Below are 22,179 nucleotides of genomic sequence, written 5' to 3' on the forward strand. Positions count from 1 at the left end.
CGGAAAGAGCCGGGGGCGGAGCTTATTCAGCGTCAGTCTCAGCAAATGAGTTGAAACTAAAGAATTTAAATAATATGAAATGGACGTGTTAGGGCACAGTATTTGCCTTACGGCGCGCGCTTAAGAGCTATTATTGAATGAATGACAAGGTAGTCAACGGTTCCCCGCAGCACTCAGATTTGACCAATCACAAGGCGCCTGATTTGTTGTTTGGCGCCAGTTCCCCGCCCTCTTTTACGCCTGCCTCCGAAACCAGGAAAAAAGGAATGGCTCATTACTACGTCCCTGGATCGGGTTGGAAAGTGGACATGCTCAGTGAGAGCTGGTCCTGGTCCCTTTCAGAGAGCTTTTGCCCACAGTCCTTCCGATGGGGGCATTTGGGAAGGTCGGGAGTCCTCCAACTCTTTAGCTTCACAAAGTGGGTAATTTTGGCACTATCTCCCCATCCTATTTCTTAGTTCGAGGACAAAACTTTTATTTTTCTGTAGCATTCGAAAGAATTATAAAGGAAGTTATGTGTATCGCTATTTCAAAGTTTGTCCAGCATTGTGAAAGCCACCTTTGCTTTCCGACCTTTTTTATACCTGATTCTTGGCGCTAGTAATTTTCCGGTATCAAGGTGCTCTGAACCACAGAAACGTTGGGTTTTAGTTTTCTTTTCTCTCGATCGCCTCCGCCGTCTAGCACTATGGGTAACCGTGATTCGTTACCTGCCAATCATATTCACGGCGTTCCTAGCGACTGAATAGCCGCCTTGGTCGCCATTTTTGTTTTGGGCCCTCCTTGAAAAATGGGCGGAGGCCATTTTTATTTGGGGTAGATTCCTTGCGCTATCCCGGCCCTTCACTCAGTGTTTCCCCGCCATCTTAAGTCCTGGTTTTGGCTTCAAGCCGACGGTGAGGCCGCTCAGATCGTCTTGTGTTTGGGCTGCGGCAGCGTTTTCCCCACGCACGGGGAGACCCTGGGAAAGGGGAAGTAAGGCCGAAGCTTGAATCCCCAAAGCGTCTGAAGGTGGGCTTGAGAGCCTGCTCCCTGTTTAGTCTGAGTTTCCTCAGCCAAGTACTACTCCACCAGTGACCCTGGACAGTAACAAAACTAATAAAAGCCCGAACCCAAACCCTGCCACCATCATAGGTAAGAACGTGGAACTCCTGACAACCTAAGATGTTCCTTCACTTGAACTGAACTATTTGCCCATCTCCTCTCCCACCCCCCGTGGGTTTTTTCTTTTGTTTTTTTAGCCTTTTCTGAATTCTTTTCCCTGTGCTTCCACCTTTTTTCATTGTTTTCAAAGTGCTAAAGAGTTGTTAACATAAGCCTGCGGGAAATGGCATAAAAGTGGAAAGTATTGGTCTGGAGAATTTTTTGCTTTTGGGGGGGAAAATGGAGCACGATGAATGGGCCAGGTATTTGTATCGAACTGTGGCTGCCCACAACCATTTATACACAGTCTCTTCTCAGACATTTTTAGGTTGTGACGTAAGTATGGATTGTGTTTGTATATACTGCCCATTCACTCATTTATTCATTGCATTTTTATTTATTTATTTTTAAAGATTTTATTTATTTGACAGAGAGAGACACAGCGAGAGAGGCAACACAAGCAGGGGGAGTGGGAGAGGGAGAAGCAGGCTTCTTGCTGAGCAGGGAGCAAGATGAGGGGCTCAATCCCAGACCCCCCCCCCCCCAATCATGGCCTGAGCCAAGGCAGAGGCTTAACCGACTGGGCCACCCAGTCGCCCCTATTCATTGCATTTATTGAGTACCTAATGTATGCTAGGCCATAAGGATTCTGCAGTAAACCAAAACAAACAAACAAAAAAAACCCCTTTCAGTCTTGGAGTTTACATTCTATCTGACCTCAACAGCTACTAGGTTGGGGCAAGTAACAATATTCTGTGGTTCTTAGCACTGTTGGACTATGATAGGTATCCCCTTGCTTCTACCTTGATCTCCTCACCTTCCTTTTTTTTCTTTTTTTCCTGTACTAGGAAGAAGTTGTATTGACACTTATTTCTTGGGTCCTAGATGCCACCATATTTGTAGGCCAGGTGGCTAATTTTATGACCAATATTCAAGTTACTTAGGGTTGCTCAGTGCTGTCTACTGACCAGCATCACCTGGAAGCTTCTTAGAAACTTTAGTCTCAGATCCCATCTCAAGATACACTGAGGGGCGCCTGGGTGGCTCAGTCGTTCGTTAAGCATCTGCCTTCGGCTCAGGTCATGATCCCAGGGTCTTGGGATGGAGCCCCGCATCGGGCTCCCTGCTCAGCGGGAAGCCTGCTTCTCCCTCTCCCACTCCCCCTGCTTGTGTTCCCTCTCTCGCTGTGTCTCTCTCTGTCAAATAAATAAATAAAATCTTTAAAAAAAAAAAAAAAAGATCCACTGAATCAGAATCTTTTCTAGGGAGTGCACCTTAAAATTCAAGGGGCATTAATTCAGGACATGAACTAAAGATACAGAATGCCTCTTTTCAACCTGTGTTTCTTAAACAGTTCACAATATATTGTCAGTTTATTCCATGTTTTACATGCGGTGGGCATATGACATGTTTTCCTGGGCTTTTATTTTTTTACTTTTATTTATTTATTTTTTTTAGAGAGAGTGGGAGGGAGGGGCCAAGGGAGAGATTGATCCCCAAGTCGGGCTCCATAGCAGTGGAGCCCGACTTGAGGATCAATCTCTGGAGCCTGAGATCATGACCTGAGCCGAAACCGAGAGTCTGACGCTTAACTGACTGAGCCACCCAGGCGCCCCTTTCTTGTGCTTTTTATCCATCAACTTGATGTCAAGAAAACAATTTAGTGTTCTAAAAAATCGAGAATTTGTCAGTCTGGTATATTATTATGTAACTGTTGTCACGGCAACACCTGTGTGCATATTTTTCCTCTGTGCATATTTTTACTTTTAATTTATTACAAGTTGAATTCAAAAGCCTGCATGTGTTCAACAGTTCAGTATTGACTTGGAAAACCTTGGGCCATGCTTTACCAAAGTTTTTGTGGCATCTAGCTCTCTTCTGTCTTCCTCTAGTGAGAAATCTAATCATTTAAAAAAAAAGATTCCTGACCAGTATCTGCCGAGTTTTAGACCCTGTGGATGGAATTTAGGAACCAGTAAGGTTTTAGGAATTTAGGAATCAGTAAGTTGTCCAGCTTTTCTTGTTGTCCTTTTTCCACCTAGTAATTTGGAAAAGAATGAAGGTTGTGTTGTTTTTTTATTTAGCCTCATGTGAGTTTTTCAAAATGCAGCAAATACTGAAGTTTTGTGTAAGTATAGTATGTATTGCTTTTGATCTTCACATATTGTATCTTATATTGTGTGTGCCAGTAGAACACAGTCGGTAAGGAAATAAACTTCAGAGCCATATTCCCTGGGTTCAGATCCTAGCTCCTCCAGGTACTAGCTGTGTGACCTTGAACGGATTACTTAACTCTCTGTGCTTCCATCTTTTCATCTGTAAAATAGGGTTGATAAGAAGGTTAAATAAGTTAATAAAAGAAAAGTGCTTAAAACAATGCCTGGCGCGTGATCACACCTATGTACATATTAACCATTGTTTTTTGTTATTATAATTAAATCTTTGGGTTATTAAAGTTTTGTTCATTCATGAAAATCACTAAGGGAAAAGGTATTACAGTTCCATGACTTTAGGACATGTACCGGTTGGGAAGAGAGGCAGGTGGTCTAAATGTACTAGGAATACAGATTTTTTTTTAAAAATGGTCTTTTTCTTTTTAAATAGCCTTATTGAGGAATATAGACATATCTTGCTTTATTGTGCTTTGCAGATTTTTTTTTTTTTTTTTTTTTTTTTTTTATACATATTGAAGGTTCAGGGCAACCCTGCGCTGAGCAAGTCTTTTGGTGCCATTTTTCTAACAGCATTTGCTTGCTTCATGTCTCTGTGTTATATTTTGGTAATTCTCACAGTATTTCAAACTTTCTCATTATATTTGTTATGGTGCTCTGTGATCAGTGATTTCAGCTTGCTGAAAGCTCAGGTGGAGGTTAACACTTTTTAGCAATAAGGTTTTTTTAATTAAGGTATATACATTGTTTTTTTTTAAACATAATGCTGGGCCACATTTAATAGACTATATGGTAAAACTTAAACATCTTTTTTTTTTAAGGAATATAAAACTTTATTGACCATTGTTTACTAGTATTTACAATAAAGTAAACAGTATACAGATGGATAATATTCTGACTACAGAGTTACTGTTTTTCCTGGTTTCTGCTGAACCAGTAACTCAAATACTGAGAAGATTGAGACTACATGTCAGGAATAAGCTGGGGTAGGGACGCCTGGGTGGCTCAGTGGTTAAGCATCTGCCCTGGGCTCAGGTCATGATCCTGCGGTCCTCGGATCGGGCCCCACATCAGGCTCCCTGCTCAGCAGAGGAGTCTGCTTCTCCCTCTCCCTCTGCCCCTTCCCCGGCTGTGCCCGCTCTCTCTCTCTCTCACTCTCTCTTTCAAATAAATAAATAAAATCTAAAAAAAAAAAAAGGAATAAGTGGGGATAAAGAAAAAACATGCAGGCCAAGAATTCAGATTATAGAAGTCTGTCCACCCGTTTATTCTAGCAGGTGCTAAATTGCCAGTATCTCTACCCATCTGATTATGATTAGGTTTCCATGAACGAAGTCTTAGCTATTCCATGAATCATGACCTTTTAGGCAGTACAGCACAGGGATTTCAACTTCTTGAAAAGGAATGGTTCACTAGAAGGAACCTTTCAATGTCCATTTAAGTTTGTCCATTTAAGTTTTGCTTACCTAATGTCTAGTTTTGTCATTTGAGTGGGGAGGTTGTTGGTGGCGATAAAATTTTCCTTTCAGGGATCTTGCAAATAAACTTGCATTTATATGACTATAGATATGGATATGTATTCTGATGTGGCTTATTTTAAATTGCCCAATTTAAATTGTTTACATAATATTTTAATTGTCCAATTAATTACAAAACGTGAAAGGTTAGGGCTTCAGGAAAAATTTCAATTTAATTTTAAATTATTTCGTTTTTTAAAATTTTTTTATTTTTAAAGATTTTATTTATTTACTTAGCACAGAGGGAGAGGGAGAAGCAGATCTCCCACTGATCAGGGAGCCTGATGCAGGGCTCAATCCCAGGATCATGACCTGAGCCCAAGGCAAACGCTTACCTGACTGAGCCACCCAGGCACCCCTTAAGTGTTTTATTTCTTAAGTTACTGAAAATGATAGTATCCCAGAAACACGGGTTTATCCATGGTTATAAAATGCTTCCCATTCAGTACACGTCAGTCCAGTACTTTTTCCACCACAAATTCTTCAGACTCTGCCTCTTCTACTTTTTTACTTTTTTCATTCTCTTTCCCATTTTTTGCAATGTAGTAGTCTTATTTGAGGCCATTTTTTTTATTGCAGACTTGCATAGCTATTATTCACCGCCTCTGAGCTGCTTCAGGTCCCTGGTCTTAAACATCACTTTTATATGCACTGGAGAACCAAAAATTCATGTGATTCACTTCATTGTGATAATTACTTTATTGTGGTGGTGTGGAGCTGAACCAGGAATATCACCATGTTATGTCTGTAACTGTTGTATAGTAAACTGCACATATTTAAAGTGTGTAGTTTGATGTGCTTGACATATATACGGGTAAAACCATCACCACAATCAAGGTACGTTCCCCCAAATGAACATATCCGTATCCCCCAAATTTCCTTTTGCTGTTTTATAATCCCTCTTCCTGCTCTCTTCCAGGCAACCACTCATTTGCTCTCTGTCATGATAGATGTCACTGTAGATAAGTTTGCATTTCCTAGCTTATCCAAAAAGAATCTTACAGTACATGCTGTTTTTTGGTCGGAGTCCTGAGAGTCTGGTTTCTTTTCATGATTGAGAGCCTTCTTTGTTGAAAGTATCAGTAGTCATTTTTTTAATCGCTAGGTAGTATTCTCTTGCTAGATGTCCTGTAATTTGTTTATACATTCACTGGTTGAAGGACTCTGAGGTTGTTCTTATTTTCACAGTACTCCTTTTCACTGCTTTGTTCTTCAGCTTATTTAATTGGGAAAAAAGTCCAATTATTTGGTGTCCATGCCTTCTATGTACACGGAAACCAGGAGTTGACAGTGGTAAAATGGGTATGTATTGGGATTTTTTTTACCTTTGCCTTTGTTAGTTTATGGATTAATGTTTTCTGAGTGAAACATGTTATGGCTTTTTAAAAATGCAAAATGCATTCGTTGACTTTAGTGGGCTGTAGCTCTTGATGTATACATGCCTAGTCATTTTGAGCTGTGTTAAATCTTTAAAGCCTACTGTTTGTATATTACTTTTTGGAGACTGAAAACAATAATGGATGCACACTAAGAAACCTACCCATCAGGCAACAAAGTAGAGATCTAAATGGAGAGTACTGCTCATTTAATGTTGGTGTAGGTACATTTCTAAAGTCTTGGCTTCTCTTATAGAAAAGCAGTGCCTCCTGGTTATTATGGTATTGACATTTTGTGCTTGAATATGTCAGAACTGGTAACTAAAATTGGATTTGACTTATGTTAGTTATAGGATAACATCTAGAATATTGCTGTTATAATATCTTGGACATTTAAGTTCATGTGTGTCACTGTTGGTTCTCTAGTTAGAAAAGTTTGGATTTTTTGTTTTGCAATTAAAAAATTATTTTAAAATTTGCATATGCTAAAATTCATTCTTTTTGGTATACGCTTTCATGAATTTTGACCAGTGCACTGAGTTTTGTAACCACGGTGTCAGTCAGAATGCAGGACAAGTTCATTATCTCCCCACCTCCCCCCACCCCCTGCCAAAATTCCTTCCTGCTGCTCCCTTAGTACTAACAGTTTCCCATCCCCGGCTAGCAACCAAAGATCTGCACTCCATCTCTGTAGTTTTCATGAAAGTTGAAAGGATTAGATTTCAAGACAATTATATTAATAATTATCAGAAGGTTTTTTTTGTACTGTGAAGGTGACTGGAAGACAGTTATCAGAGTGGGGCTTGAGGCTTGCAGTACGAAGTGAGTTGATTAGGTGCTCTTTGTGCCCTGCGATGTTGATAATGATTATGGTTAACAGAGACCAAGGAACTGATGTAGGAAAGATGTTAGAGATCGAAGCCAATGGCCAAGATAGAATTCTTGAGACGTCTTTGGTGCAAAAAGGTGACTATTACAGCACGGGGACAGGACCTGTGGGCAGGAAGAGCTGCACTGGTGTCATGAGGAGTGGCCTCATTATATACTTTCAAGTTGGGAGGGGGTTAGGGATAGTGTAAGCCTCTCAGGTATTTTGGAAGCAAGGTTTTCAGGATCCTGAGGGGGCTAGCTATTGTTAGGTAAAGGTCATTTATTACTGTTTAGTAAAAACTCAGTCATGAGACCCTTCAGATGTATATCAGTGGGTCATATGCTTGGGACTGCCAACGTGTGTATCTTGGGGCGTAGAGATAAAGGAAATTTCCAAAGGATTTTTTATATGTTAAAGGAGACTTACAGGGTCCTGAGACCTTATAAGGTCCCCCAATTAAGATTGCCAAAGTGGCAACATCAAGGCAGTTGCGTCTCTAGAGGAATGTCACTCTGCCTGTTTCAAGGACTTGTCAATGGCTGTAAGTATAAGGAAATTTCATAATTGTTCTTCTGCCTTTGTTTCCCACATCACCACCACTGATGTCTCAGCAGGTCTACCAAGTATTACCTATCAGATCTTACCTAGTTCTCACAGGACCTCTAGATAGACACTCATTATTATCCCACTTCATAGATAAGAAAATGGGAGACTTAGAGGAATTGAATAGCTTGTCTGAGATCACTTGAAGAGGCGGGATTTGAACACATGTCTGTTTTACTAGAACCTGAAGGCTGTGACTGCCCCTGAGCAGGTGCCTGTATCTTTCTGACAAAGTATTAAATAAAAATTAGACTTTGCCTATTAGTGAAGCATCCCATGCCAGGATCAGTGAGGATTTTCTGTGTGCACAGCAGGAAGTGAGGGGCCCAGATCTTGGGCCAATTGGCTGGATTAAGGGCGTAGAGTGACTGAAAGGTAGGACCATTCCATGGAATTATTTTTGGTAGAGAATTTCAGTATTTGACCTACATTTGAAGACAAAAGGAAAAAAAGCCCTAATGTTTTTGTCACTTGCATTATCCTCCTTCCGCTATTGGAGCTTCCCTGTTTGTTTTTTGTCTTGTCTTGTTTTCCTTTTTTACAAGCTGATTTTGGCATTCAAAATTACCATAGGAAGAATAGGAAAAGCTGATTCTTTCTTACAATGACAGTGCCTTCTTAAGCTTTATCTAAGTTGTCAACAGCAAGATCTTTGCTCATTTGTTAGTTTTCCTTGGTATTTTTGTTAAAGTTTGTGATTCCTTCTTTGATATTGATTTTTGGTTTTTGTGGGGTTTTTTTGTTAGATTGGGGCAGGGAATGAAATGATTTCTCATTCTTGAATTATGGTTGTTCCTTTAGGAGTCTTAGGGTCTTTATTGTTTTCTGTTTCTGCTCCCATAGTTAGCATAAGTTTTTTTTTTTTTTAAGATGAAAAAGGAAGTATAATAATTTTCTTGATAAAGTTTGAAATCCAGCGATTAGAAACCTAAAGTTAATTTCTAGCCTTCGTAATCTGGAGTAGTTGCTTTGGCTATGACACAGGCCAACAAATCTAAAAGGAAGACAAATGTGAACTTCAGAATGTCTTGGATTTTCCCACAGAATAATCTAGAAGGTCACTGACTTTCTTTATTAGCATTTATCTCTGCTTTGTATTTAAATGACAGGACAATCATGTGATAATGTTTAATCTACTTCCATTCCCTCCCAAAATTAATTTTCTTAAGGATCTTAGGATCTTTCCGTCTCTATGAAAGACATTAATGCACACATATTTTTGGTGGGGTCATACTCTATCAAAGTCTCCTCTTTGTGAAAAGAATGACTGTTTTCAGGCCAGAGAAAGTGCGCTCAAGAATGCAGAATAGAGGATGAGATGTTATTTGTAAGATTTATAATACACTTTAACTTCCCAGGCTACTTATGTAAATTATATGTTTCAGATTTTGGAAAATTGATCTTTTTGGAGATTGTCCTGAACTTCTTAAAATCAGGCAGTAAACTAAAAATTCTGCTGAACTTAGACTTCAACTGGAAGCTCTGACAGCAAGACTTTTTTTTCCCCAAAGATTTAATTAATTAATTTTTTTTGAGAGAGAGAGCGAGCGAGAGAGAACGAGGTGGGGGGGCGGAGAGGGAGAAGCAGGCTCCTCACTGAGCAGGGAGCCTGGTGTGGGGCTCCATCCTAGGACCCTGGGATCATGACCTCTGAGCCGAAGCCAGACGCTTAACCAACTGAGCCACCCAGGTGCCCCTGATAGCAAGACTTTTTAACATAACACTTTAAACCCTGGGCACTGAGCTTATTGCTCCCTCTTGAAAGCAACTTTAGGCCTAGGAAAATAGTTTTTTATAAGATGCATACTTGCTTTGTGTGTGTGTGTGTGCATGTTCATGATGATCAGTAAAGCAAGTCTAGAAAAACTTAAGGATGTTCCCAGATTTAAAATTGAATGAATACAGAGGCTAATATCTTTTCCATTCAAATGAATGTTAGAATGTCCGTATTTTAAAAATAAAAAAAAAATTACGCAGTGAAAAACTCACATTTATGGCCTACACTTCAACAGTACCTCTGATCTGTTGCCCATTATTTTCAAGAGGAAACACTTTGATCTTCTGTTTACAAGTTTATGTGTATTACAACTCATTCAACTTAGGCTGCATGATAGATTTAACTTAAGTGTTATTTATGTATTGAAATAGGTCCAGAGTGCTTTGACCTCTTTTTAAGAAAGCTTAATGTGGAATTTGAAATTTGGGGACAGTAAGGATTTATTAGATAAATAGGTATGAATCTAAAAAACAGAAGTCTGTAGCCCCTTATTTAGTACCATCAACAGGCACAAATCAGCAAACTTTTTTTTTTTTTTAAGATTTTATTTATTTATCTGACAGAGGGAGAGTACAAGCAGGGGGAGCGGCAGGGAGAGGGAGAAGCAGGCTCCCGCTGAGCAGAGAGCCTGACGTGGGGCTCAATCCCAGGACGCTGGGATCATGAGCCGAAGGCAGATGCTTAACTGACTAAACCACCCAGGTGCCCCAAGTCAGCAAACCTGTGCCATGCACCAGGTGTCAAAGAAGACAGGGATGGACCTTGTCCTCAAGACACATATAGTCAGAGGAGAGAGACTGAGGGCTGAAGTTACCTGTAATTCGCTGAGCTGAGCATGGGAGTAGTGATGGTGTGAGGTGCCCATGTGGCCCAGAGAAGAGAGTGATTCAGTCTGGAGATTTATAGAGGCCTCCAAGCAGCAGGTGGTGCCTGAGATGGGTTTCGGAGGATAGCTCCCCTTAAGAAGGAGAGGACATTCTCTAGGACTGCCTGTATGGGTGATGGTGGGGAGAGCTGGAGCTGCATGTTCAAGGACAGATGGTGGAGGTGGCTGTGTGGGGGTCGCTGAAGCTGCCGAGTTGCCTGAGCCGGGAGATGGAGGTGTGGGCGGAGGGCGTGTGAAGTGTGGGAGATCCCAGCCAACAGTTCTGATTGGAGGACTCCTGCTCAGTTACCTCCAGTTATGGCTTTGGGGATAGAGAAGTGCAAAGATGGAAACAGGAGGTACTTTAAAAGGCTCTGGTTGTGGGGAGCTTCAGGATAACCAGCTCTTTGGGGTCTGGGACTTTTGGCATCTCTAAGTAATGATTTTTCCTTCTCGTGGGAGGCAGATGGGTCCGTCTTTGACTTTCATCTGTTCGGTCCCAGGTGATGGGCTGTGTGCCTGAAGTAAGACAAGAGAGCAGAGTGTGTGCTTTCCCCAGATTCCCTGGTAAATGGTCTTTCTGTATTTAGACTTCATGCTTCTCAGCTTTTAAGAAAGAATAGTGAGAGACATACCCCTCACCTCCCCAAAGGAGGTAAGAGTTATGATTGGTTGTTGTGCAGTGGTTGTAAAGGCATAAATAATAGAAGGGATCAGGAAATTCTTCCAACTCCACTCCCCACCACCTTACCAGATCTGCAGACTTGGCTAGGAGACAGGGGCATCTTGCTCTGGGTACCGCCTCTGCCTATTTTTCTATTGGATTGTTTAATTTTGGACTGTCGTCCTTTGCTGGTTATATGTCTTATAAATTTCTTCTCCCAGTTTGTCAACCCCCCCCCATTTCTTTATGGTGTATTTTGATGAACAGAAGTTTTAATTTTTGTAAGCCTTTTATTTTGAAATAGAGATTCACCAGAAGTTGGCAAAAAAGGGGGGGGTGGTCCTGTGTACCTTTCACTCAGTTCCCCCCCCCATGAGTAGTATCTTGCATGCTTATAGAGCAACTATTAAAGCCAGAGAATTGACATTGGTACAATACATAGAGTTTATTACATTTAAGCAGTTTTACATGTATTTATTTAGTCCTGTGCCATTTTATCACATGTTTGTTCATGAAACCAACACCAACCACAATCAGGGTACGAACTCCACTGCCATAGGCTCCTTCCTGCTATCTGTTTACATAAAGCCACATACTCCTCCCCCATTCTTAATCCGCGGCAACCTTAATCTTTTATGCACTTCTATCATTTTGTTATTTCAAGAATGTTATATAAGTGGAATCGTGCATTGTATAACCTCTTAAGATTGGCTTTTTTCATTCAGTATAATTCCCTTGAGATCCCTCCAAGCTGTTACCTGTATCAACAGTTCATTCCCTTTTTTGCTGAGTAATACCCTATGGTATAGATATACCACCGTCTGTTTAACCATTCACCCATTGAAGGACATCTGGGTTGTTTCCAGTTTTGGGCTATTATGAATAAAGTTTGCCGTGAACATTTGTATACAGATTTTTATGTGAGCCTAGGTTTTCATTTCTCGGGGATAAACTCCCAAGAGTGAAATTTTTGAGTCATATGTTAAGTGCATACTTAGTTTTATAAGAAATCTACCTCTCTTCCATTGTGGCTGTATCACGTTTACAGTGCCACTGGCAAAGGGAAATCCATTTTCCCTGCGTCCTCATCAACATTTGGTGTTACCACTATTTTTTACTTGCCATTCTGGTAGATACGTAGTGATATCTCACTCGAGTTTTATTCGCATTTCTCTGATGGCTCATGGTATTGAGCATCTTTTCATGTGCTTGTTTATCATCTTTGGCGAGATGTCTGTTCATGTCTTTCACCCATTTTCTGACTGGATTGTATTTTTTTATTGGTGAGTTTTGAGAGTTCTTTATATGTTCTAGTTATAAGACTTTTGTTGGATATGTGAATTGCAGATATTTTCATCCAGTCTGTAGGGAAGTTTTAATTTTAATATGGCCAAATCTACCATTCTTTTTCTTTATGGTTTGCACTTTTTGTGTCCAGTTAAAAAACTCCTCCTTTACCCTGAGTTCTTGAAAACATTCTCTAAGAGGTTCTGTTTTTTTACATTTTAGTTTTTAGCCCATCTGTAATTGACTTTTGTGTGTTGTGTGAAATAGTGCTCCAATTTCATCTTTTTCCAAATGGATAAACAGTTGTTCAACCACAGTTTGTTGAATGAATAATCTCCTCATTTCCCACTGATCGGCAGTGCTGCTTCTGTCATCTATGTCCATAAGTGTGGAGGTTTGTTTTCTAGTCTGTGTGGTCTGTCCCCTTGGACTGTTTACCCCTTTGCCAGTACATATTATTTTATTTACTGTAGCATTGTAGTTTTGCTATATCTGGTAAGACAACCCCCCTCCTTTGTTTTTCTTCTCTTCTCCTTTACAAGTATCTTAGTCTTCTTTGCTCTCAGATTCCCTGTTCAGGATTGTGCTAAGAATTGCATTAAGTTACTGGGTGTTATACGCAAACAATGAATCATGGAACACTACATCAAAAACCAATGATGTAATGTATGGTGATTAACATAACATAATAAAATTAAAAAAAAAAAAAGAATTGTATTAAGTTAGAAGAGCAATTTGAGGAGGTCTTCCACATTTCCTGTTAAATTTGTTCTTAGGGACGCCTGGGTGGCTCAGTTGGTTAAGTGTCTGCCTTCATTCAGCTCAGGTCATGATCCCAGGGTCCTGGGATGGAGTTCTGCATCGGGCTCCTTGCCCAGCAGGGAGCCTGCTTTCTTCCTCTGTCTGCCGCTCCCCCTGCTTGTGCTCTCTCTCTCTGACAAATAAATAAGTAAAATCTTTTAAAAAGATAAATTTATTCCTAGATATTTTATATTTGCCAATGCTAGTTTAAAAGATATTTTAAAATCGACATTTTCTACCTGTTTCAGAGAAATTGCTTTTAATGGTTTGTCATGAAGCATGTTTGCTATATTTTTTGTAGATGCTTTTTTATGATTAAGAAATTTCTTTTTTTAAGTTTGTTTATATATTTATTTACTTTTAATAATATAGTAATCTCTACACCCATTGTGGGGCTTGAACTCATGACCCCAAGATCAAGAGTTGCATGCTTTTCTGACTAAACCAGCCAGGTGCTCCACAATTAAGAAATTTCTTTTCTCAGATTTCTAATATTCTTTATTTTTTTCCTACCTCTATTAAAATGACCATGTCTTTTTTTTCCTACTTTAATTTTTTAGTATGGTGATTTTTCTAGTGTTAAACCAACCTTGCACTCCTCTGATAAACCTCACTTGGTTCTGGTGTATTTTTTAAATGTTGTTAGATTCAGATTGCTTCTATTTGTTTAGGTTTCTTGCCTATATGTTCATGTATAGAATTGGCTGTGATTTTCCTTTCCTGTACTGCCCTTGTCTGGTTTTGCTATCAGGGCTTCATATAATGAGTTGTTGGGGGCTGGGCAGGGTTCCCTCTTTTCTGGGGGGATTTGTAAACTGGTATTATTTGTTCCTTGAACTGCCGTTGGATTTTGGATCACAAATATTTAGAAATAGAAGAGACTTAAGAGTCCACCTCTGTAACATCCTAGGCCTACTGAGGCAGAAAGAATTAAATGCTGAGGCTCAAATCCAGAGGGCATGGTTCTTTGTACCATGACTCAGCCATTTCATCATTTCAGAAACCCTAAAGTTAATGTAATATCCATTTTATTACCTTCACACTGAAGTCCATGCAAATCCATATAAGAGAGGCTTGGAAAATACCCCATTAACCCGACACACTTGGTCTCTTAGGTTGCTAGCCTTATCTGATTAGGTTGCAGAACCTAGTGGGGAAAAGGAGCCTTGGAAGACAGGCACCCTGACAGCTCAAGGAAAGCCTAGGAGAGCTGGCGGGAACCGCGCTGGTTCCACTGTTGAGTAGCAGCTCCAAGGGGCATTAATCTGTATATTGCCCAGTGGGATGATGGGTGATCACTTTCTTCTGAATATCAAAGAAATATTCACCATGTGGTATTTTTTATGAAAGTCGTAAAGCTTCAATATGCTTTTTGGAAAATTTCCCTAAAAACAGCAAAAATAAAATGGTTGGGTGTTCCCCTGCTCCTATTATCCGGAATATTTCTTCATCCAGCAGACATTTCTTGAGCAGCCTCTAGGGTCAAGTAGTGCTCTTAGGGGTGTTCACCTTTGAGAACCTGTTCCTACCAGGATGGATAAGAGTGCTTTTACCATATTTGGGAATTAGCAAACTGCTTCAGTTCACCAGTTAGTTCATTTCTAGCGCTTGTCCCTAATGATGTAAGGAAGCAAAAGAAATGTATCTTCCTTATCTAGAATGACTTCAGCAGATTTGCAGGCTCAGGGTCTATCCAGTTGGCTATCCAGATGTGTTTTGGGCTTTATGTTGGTGGGCTTTATTTTTTGTTTATGAAGATGTGTGCCATGTCACATAGCACAATGGTATATTAAATTCATTCAGACTACATTTCCTCAGCTGTGGACTTCCTTCCTCTTCCATTAGCAGGAGAGAACCACCCATCACTCATGTAGCTTTATTTGAAATCTAACTCTGTTGGGATCTTGTGCCTTCGTGGTGGGAATGTGTGTGTTGGGGGGGGGGCGGAATGTGGAGGGAGGGAGGGTACACATACCTTGACAGTCCAGTTAACAATCGACCTTGGCAGTTCTGCAGTTGACAGATGGTCTTAGTTTGCCCTCAGCTGAGTTGACAAGACTCTTCTCTCGCCCTTGACTCTCAGCTGTGAGACCCTGACCTGGTCTGACAAGTATACTCTTTAGGGGAATAGAGGGCAGGGTTGAGAGTAGATAGTTTGTGAGTTCTCTCTTAGCCCTAAAGTTGTGACTTTTTGAGCCTCCAAACATTGTGGAAACAAATGAAAAAATGATATACATTGAGAGGCAGAATGCCACATGATATTAAAATGGATTAAAAATAAGCAAAATGTAAAAATATCAAATAGGCAAAGGGAATTAAGAAAAAATATATGTGCAAAATGTATAATACAGTTCCTTTTCCCATGTGGCCTATTTTTACATTAGGGGACCATATTATGTAAAAATATATACTATTTGGTCCTAGATTCCTACAGATCATATTTTTGAGATTGAGCTTTGATGATACTTTTTGAAGAATCCAGTCCTTAAAAAATGCAGTCCTTAAAAAATTGCTTTACTGATAGAAGTAAAAAGAAAAAAAAAGTGAGTACTTGAAGAAAGAATATTGGAACCTTATTGTGAGTTGAAAAATGTAACCTTCACTGTAATATGGCCCATAATCTAATGCAGATATGGTCTGAAAGCCTTGCTGCAGCCTCCAGTGTGGTCCACCTGTCCTTCGGGAAAGGAAGGACATGTGGGAAAACCAGTGTACAATTAAAAAATAATTTGATCCCATGCTTCAGCTTGGTTGGGTACTTGCTGACAAAACTCTCTCTCCCTTTTCTCTATCAGCTGAAGCACTTAAGCACCCTCCAGTGAGGGATTCCCTAAATTCTTGGCAGAAGTTATTCAAACCTAATTTAGTAAATTTAAGGGGACCAATTTTGTGTTTATCAGGCTCAAATAACATAAAGATCTACCTAAAGTTTTCAGGGCAACCTTTACAAATGTTGTTTTCAAACACATGTTCCTGATTCTCTAGGAGCTTATTTTTTCCATTTACACCTATTTCTAAATGGGGTTACTAGGTGAATGACCTTCAGAATTTTTCTAAATCATATGCACTACATCATTCAGAGAATAGAAATGAATAATTAAAGTGATTTGGGGTTTGGATAAAGATGTTTTTGTCCATTAAAAAAAAAAAAATAGCATCGGGTGCCTGGGTGGCTCAGTTGGTTAAGTGTCTGACTTTGGCTTGGGTCAGGATCCCAGCCGTTGTGAGACCAGGCCCCTTGTAGGGCTCTGCACTCAGCAGGGAGTCTGCTTCTCCCTCTCTCTGTGCCCCTCCCCCCGCTCCTGCTCTTTCTCAAATAAATAAAATCTTAAAAAAAATAGAATCAAAGGTTATCACATTTTGAAAAAAAAATCATCCGATTTTAAATCATCACCATTGACTAAGTAGTTGTTAACACTCCTCAAGGGCCTACTGTTTTATACAAGTTTCATCAGGGGTTTTCATATATCATTTTATTTAATCCTTTTGATAATTTTGAGTTAGGTATTACTATCCCTGTTTTTTAAATTAGTAATCTAGGACACAGAAATAAGTGTTTTTCTTGTAATGAAACCAAGTACGCTGAAACCGCACTGTCCATTATGGTAGCCACTGACCACAGGTGTCGAACACTTGACATGTGGCCAGTCCAAATTAAGATGTGCTGGAAACAGAAAATAACACACCTGATACACCTGACTTCAAAGACTAAGGTAAAACACTAAGAATGTAAATACTTTTGTAGTGATTACATGCTGAAATGATAATATGTTGGATTTATTAGGTTAAATAAAAATATTATTAAAATGAATATCCTCTGTTTCGGTTTACATTTTTATTAACTGCAACTGCTAGAAAATTGAAAACTACATCTCTGGCTTGCATTCTGTTTCTGTTGTACCGTGCTGCTCTAACATCCGTACACACATTGGAACGGGCAGATAGTTCCGTGTACGAGGCTTATGAGTTATGGCCTCCTTTTCACCTCATTCCTTCCTCCAGAGCAGCTCTCTTCACCTTGCTCTTCATGGTGGAGCCAAGTTTAGCATTTAACAGTTGGTTCCATATCACTAAATTACTTGCTGTATTTCTGCTTAACTATTAATCAGTTGCGGTGGTGGTTGTTACTGTTTTATATTGATTTTAGGCTTTGCTTCTGAAACATCCCCTTAGCATTCAAGGGAGCTCTCGCTCAGTTTAACCTCTATGCCCCTGCTGTATAATATGCACATACACATATATTCCCCATCCTCGTAATTTTGCTGTAAACGTAACATTGCTTAGGTCAAGATTCAGTGTTTGTTGTCATAACTACACATGCTAGCCGTAACTGAGCTGTGTATGAAGTACTCTCTTTATTTTTGGCACAATTTTTATTTATCCTAGGATCAATAATTGCCTAGCTTTCCATGTTCCTGTCCTAATTCCATCTCAGATTCTCCACCAGTTGTCTAAAGTGAGTTTTGCATGCTCGCATATGCTTTTGAGGATGCATCTCCTGGAGACGTTGAAACTGCTGTAGCGCCCACTAATGGTTCTCTCCTGGTCTAGCCCATGATCTCATGCAGGGATCTGCTTTCACCAGATCCTAGGATTTCCTCTGCCTTTTGCCTGTCTTGGCCTTCCTCTTTCCTGTATCTTCCTCTTTCTTGGTTAATTTCCTCATTTTGGTGAAGCACATCTTCAGTTAAGCTTCCTGAGAAAGGATGCATGGGACTTAAATTTTTTAAGACCTTGCATGTCTAAAAATGTCCCCTCCCCGTCATGTTTAAATGCAATTGGAGGTTGGAAACAATTTTCTTTAGAATTTTGAAGATACTTCTCTATTGTCTTTTAGTCTCCGGAGTTGCTTTGAGCCATTTGGAGCCAAACATTCACTGACCACCCCTTCCACCCACCTCCCACCCTTTTTTTAAAGATTTTTTTTTTAAATCTCCAATGCCTGATGTTTTACAGTGATATATGCCCTAATATGAGATGTTTCCATCCTAACTTTCATGTATGGGTCCTTTAATTTTTAATTAAATTTAATTTAATTGTACAGTCCTTTAACTTATTCTCTCTTATTTTTCATCTTTTTTATTTTTGCTGAAGTTTCTGAATGACTTCCTGAACTTCGTCCTCCAGCACTTCTGGTAGGTTTTTTTATTTCAGCTATCACTTTAATTTGTTGTTTTCTGAAAGTTTCTTATTTTTTGTTATTGTGTTTATTGCTTTATGGTTAAAATATCTCCTATCTCCCTGATAATAATGATAGTTTCTTAAAAAATGGTTTCCTGCTCCCTGCATAGTCTCAGTTTTGGCCAAGTAGTTTCTTTCCTGTTTGTTTTGTTTTCTTTCATGATAGAGTCTTTCCTTAGATGGCAGGTGATTCGTGGTTGTTTACTTGTATTCGAGAGTGGGGTATTAAAAAGATGGAAGGCAGTTCTCCATGCAGATGTGGGACTTGTGGGTGTTTGCTTCACTTTAGAACCATCCATCTAGGCTGTTTCCTTGGGGAATCCCTGATGTCAGTACTTCTAGATCCTACCTTTTAGGTTAGTCCGGTCCCTGAATGGTTTCAGTCTCATATTTGGAGAGGCTAGGCAGTGTAGAGGGGTGTATTAGACAAGGTTCTCCAGAGACCCAGAACCAATAGAAGGTATATATAATTATTATAGGAATAGGCTCATGCAGTTATAGAGACTGAGAAGTTCCATGATCTTCTGTCTGCCAGCTGGAGAACAAGGACAGCCCGTGTGTAATTCATTCTCAGTCCAAAGCCTGCGAGCCAGGAGTGCTTAAGTCTGAGGGCAGGAGAATATGGGTGTCCCAACTCAGAGATCGCGAATTCACCCTTCCTGCACCTTTTGTTCTGTTTGGGCCCTCAGCGGATTGAATGATAACCACCCAGACTGGGGAGGGCCATTGGCCTTACTGAGTGCACCAATTCAAATCATGATTTCTTCCAGAAATACCCTCACAGATATGCCCAGAAATAATATCTTATTAGTTGTCTGGGCATCCCTTAGCTCAGATAAGTTGACACATAAAATTAACCATCATAAGGGACATGCGGGTTGGGGAAGATATCAATCAGTTTGTAAATGTTCCCTTAATTTTCTCTTTTTTCAGTAGGGTACCCCCTGCTTTATGCTGTGCCTGGTGTTTTCCAGACCAGAGATCCTCTGTCTTACTCTCTCCAAAAAATAATTCTCTACGTTTCTGCAAGGGTGAGAGAGGGCAGTTGACCTGGCTGAGCATAGTAAAGGGGAGTAGACTCTTGAACGATACAGGTTTGAACTGTGTGGGTCTACTTATACATGGATTTTTTTTTTTTTTTCGATAAATACAATACGGTCCTGGGGTGCCTAGGTGGCTCAGTCGGTTAAGCGTCTGCCTTCGGCTCAGGTCATGATCCCGGGGTCCTGGGATCAAGCCCCGCATCGGGCTCCGTGCTCAGCAGGGAAGCCCGCTTCTCCCTCTCCCTCTGCCTGCCGCTCCCCCCTGCTTGTGCTATCTCTCGCTATCAAATAAATAAAATCTTAAAAAAAAAAGTACTATAAATGTATTGTCTCATGATTTTTGGGGAGCAGAGGCAGAGGGAGAACGAGAATCTTAAGCAGCTCCATGCCCAGCGTGGAGCCCAACGTAGGGCTCAACCTCACAACCCTGAGATCATGACCTGAGCCAGAGCCAAGAGTCGGACACTTAACCATCTGAGCCACCCAGGCGCCCCAATGGTATTAACTCTTTAAATGTCTGATAGAATGCATCTGAGCCTGTGCTTTCCTTTGTTGGTGGTTTTTAAGTTGCTAATTCAATATTATATATATATTTCAATAATTTATATATATAAAAAAGTAGGCTCCACTCCCACCGAGCAGCCCAGCATGGGGCTTGAACCCATGACCCTGAGATCAAGAGTCAGATGCTTTACTGACTGAGCCCCCCAAGGCCCCCAGTATTTTATATATATATATATATATATATATATATTAAGGTTTTATTTATTTATTTGAGAGAGAGACAGACAGAGATAGTGAGAGAGAGCACGAGCAGGGAGAAGAGGGAGAAACAGGCTTCCCGCTGAGCTGGGAGCCTGATGCGGGGCTCAATCCCAGGATCCTGGGATCATGACCTGAGTCGAAGGCAGACGCTTAATGACTGAGCCACCCAGCCGCCCCAATATAATATTTTTTTTTTTTTTTAAAGATTTTATTTATTTATTCATGAGAGACAGAGAGAGAGAGACAGAGGCAGAGGGAAAAGCAGGCTCCCCGCGGAGCAGGGAGCCCGATGTGGGACTCGATCCCAGGACCTTGGGATCATGACCTGAGCCGAAGGCAGATGCTCAACCGACTGAGCCACCCAGGTGTCCCCCAATATAATATATTTTTAAGACTAGTTTTAAGTAAACATTTATCTTGCAAATACTGTTATTTGATTATTCAGCCAACCTTTCTCCTATATATTATCCAAATAGAGATTTTGATATACCTACTTGTAACTTTTTTTCTTCTATTTAAAGGTCTGTAATTACTCTGGAATCAGTAAGACATGGCGTCAAAGAAATTTGCCGTTAAAGTAAGTAGTGCTTAATAGTCTTTAAAATGGTTAATCATTTTCTAATATAACTGAGTTCTGTGTTCATTGACAGATGAACCTCTGAACTTGCCTTCTACTCTTTAAATTAGTGTCTTTACTGAAAACTTTAGGTGATTGAAGATTTGCATGTTAAGAATGGGGAAGAAAAAAATAGTTCATATGGTTATGGGAGTTTCTTGCTTCAAGTCTTCTGTAAGATGCCATTAGGTCATAACTTGGTCCTTAATGTTAAAAATTGTCATTCACATACATATGTGCGTGACATGATTTTTGATAATGACAAAGCAGATAAAAATGAAGTAGGCAGCAAATGCTGCAGGTGGGTGAATGCCAGGAGAGAGGTCTCTTGTCCGGCTGCGCTCTTTTGTTTTCTTTTTATAAGTATCTCTTCTCTATCCCTTGATGGCTGAGGCTGAGACCTTCTCAGGTGTGGGGGGCTGGGAGAACTATGTGTGAAGGGTGGTGGGAAAGGAGAGGGGAAGAATTGATAAATAGTGGCTGTGAGGTGTCTGAGATGCCTTCACCTATGCTGGCTGTTGAGGACATTTTTTCTGTGCTAGTGTTATATTAAGTAGGTTCAAAACACCAAAACAGACAAATTACAGTAGTTAACCAGATCAGATACTACTTAATATTGTAGTTATATCTTATTTTTACCAAGTCCTGGATTTACAATGTATTTATAAATTTCATTGCTTATCCACGTGTTCTGTAGTATTTCTTTTTATGAGAGATTATAAGTGGTGAACTTTCATCATTTGTCTTTCTAAAAAATGTAGCTTTGTCTTAACTCTAGAAAGTTGGTTATAGAAGTCTAGGTTGAGCATTATTTTTCCTTGGCATTTGAAAGATATTTTCCATTGTCTTCTGGGATCTGTTATGGCAACTGAGAAACTCTCTAGTTATTGATTGATGTTTAAAACCACCTTAAAACTTAGTAGCTTAAAACACAAGCCATTTTTTTCTCTCTTGTGATTGTGTAGGTTGCCTGGTATCATTTGGGTCATTTCTCTTTTTGATGGTGGCCAGGGCTGCAATTATCTGGGACCCCAGTTCAGCTGGAACATCAAAGATGACATGCTCACACAGCTGTCCCTTGATACTCGCTGTGGTTGGGAGCTCACCTGGGGCTGGTGATTGTTGCCCGTCACTTCTCATTCACATGGCTGCTCTCTGTGGCTTGGGCTTCTCCTAGCGTGGTGGCTGAGTTTGAGGGATGGTGTCCCAGAGCAAGAGTTGCTAGAAGAAAGAAGAGAATTTGCCAGTTCTTTGAAGGGTTGGGCTCAGAAGTCTCACTTGGCATTTATACTACATTCTGCTGGTCAGAGCACTCAAAGGGCCCAGGCGAAGGGAAGCTGCAGCTTTTGATGTGAGAAGCAGCATGTGCCCACAGGGAAGCGAGGATTTATGGGGGGGGGGGGTGGCACGCATCTGTGGAGACTAGTAACTACAGAAGTCTCTCACCTGCCTCATTGTGATTTCTTTTTTTTTTTAGATTTTATTTATTTATTTGACAG

General features: G+C 40.2%; 1 protein-coding gene across 5 annotated transcripts in view; it reads left to right on the forward strand.

Moving 5' to 3' along the window:
- The window catches only part of SLX4IP (SLX4 interacting protein), a 286,122-nt gene that overhangs the window by 104,060 nt on the left and 159,883 nt on the right, over positions 1 to 22,179 (forward strand). Inside the window, exons 1-4 of one of the 5 annotated variants that reach the window (XM_032419178.1) lie at positions 890 to 1,134; positions 6,048 to 6,133; positions 18,170 to 18,210; positions 20,586 to 20,641. In XM_032419178.1, the coding sequence (XP_032275069.1) occupies positions 20,615 to 20,641 (27 nt within the window). In that variant the 5' untranslated portion in view covers positions 890 to 1,134; positions 6,048 to 6,133; positions 18,170 to 18,210; positions 20,586 to 20,614. Of the gene's footprint in view, positions 1 to 889; positions 1,135 to 6,047; positions 6,134 to 18,169; positions 18,211 to 19,232; positions 19,288 to 20,585; positions 20,642 to 22,179 lie in introns of those variants that run through there. The other 4 variants (XM_032419181.1, XM_032419179.1, XM_032419180.1 and 1 more) reach the window with 4 other exon arrangements.

The sequence above is a fragment of the Phoca vitulina genome, unplaced genomic scaffold (genome assembly GCF_004348235.1).
Source record: "Phoca vitulina isolate PV1807 unplaced genomic scaffold, GSC_HSeal_1.0 scaffold22, whole genome shotgun sequence".
Taxonomy (NCBI): domain Eukaryota; kingdom Metazoa; phylum Chordata; class Mammalia; order Carnivora; family Phocidae; genus Phoca; species Phoca vitulina.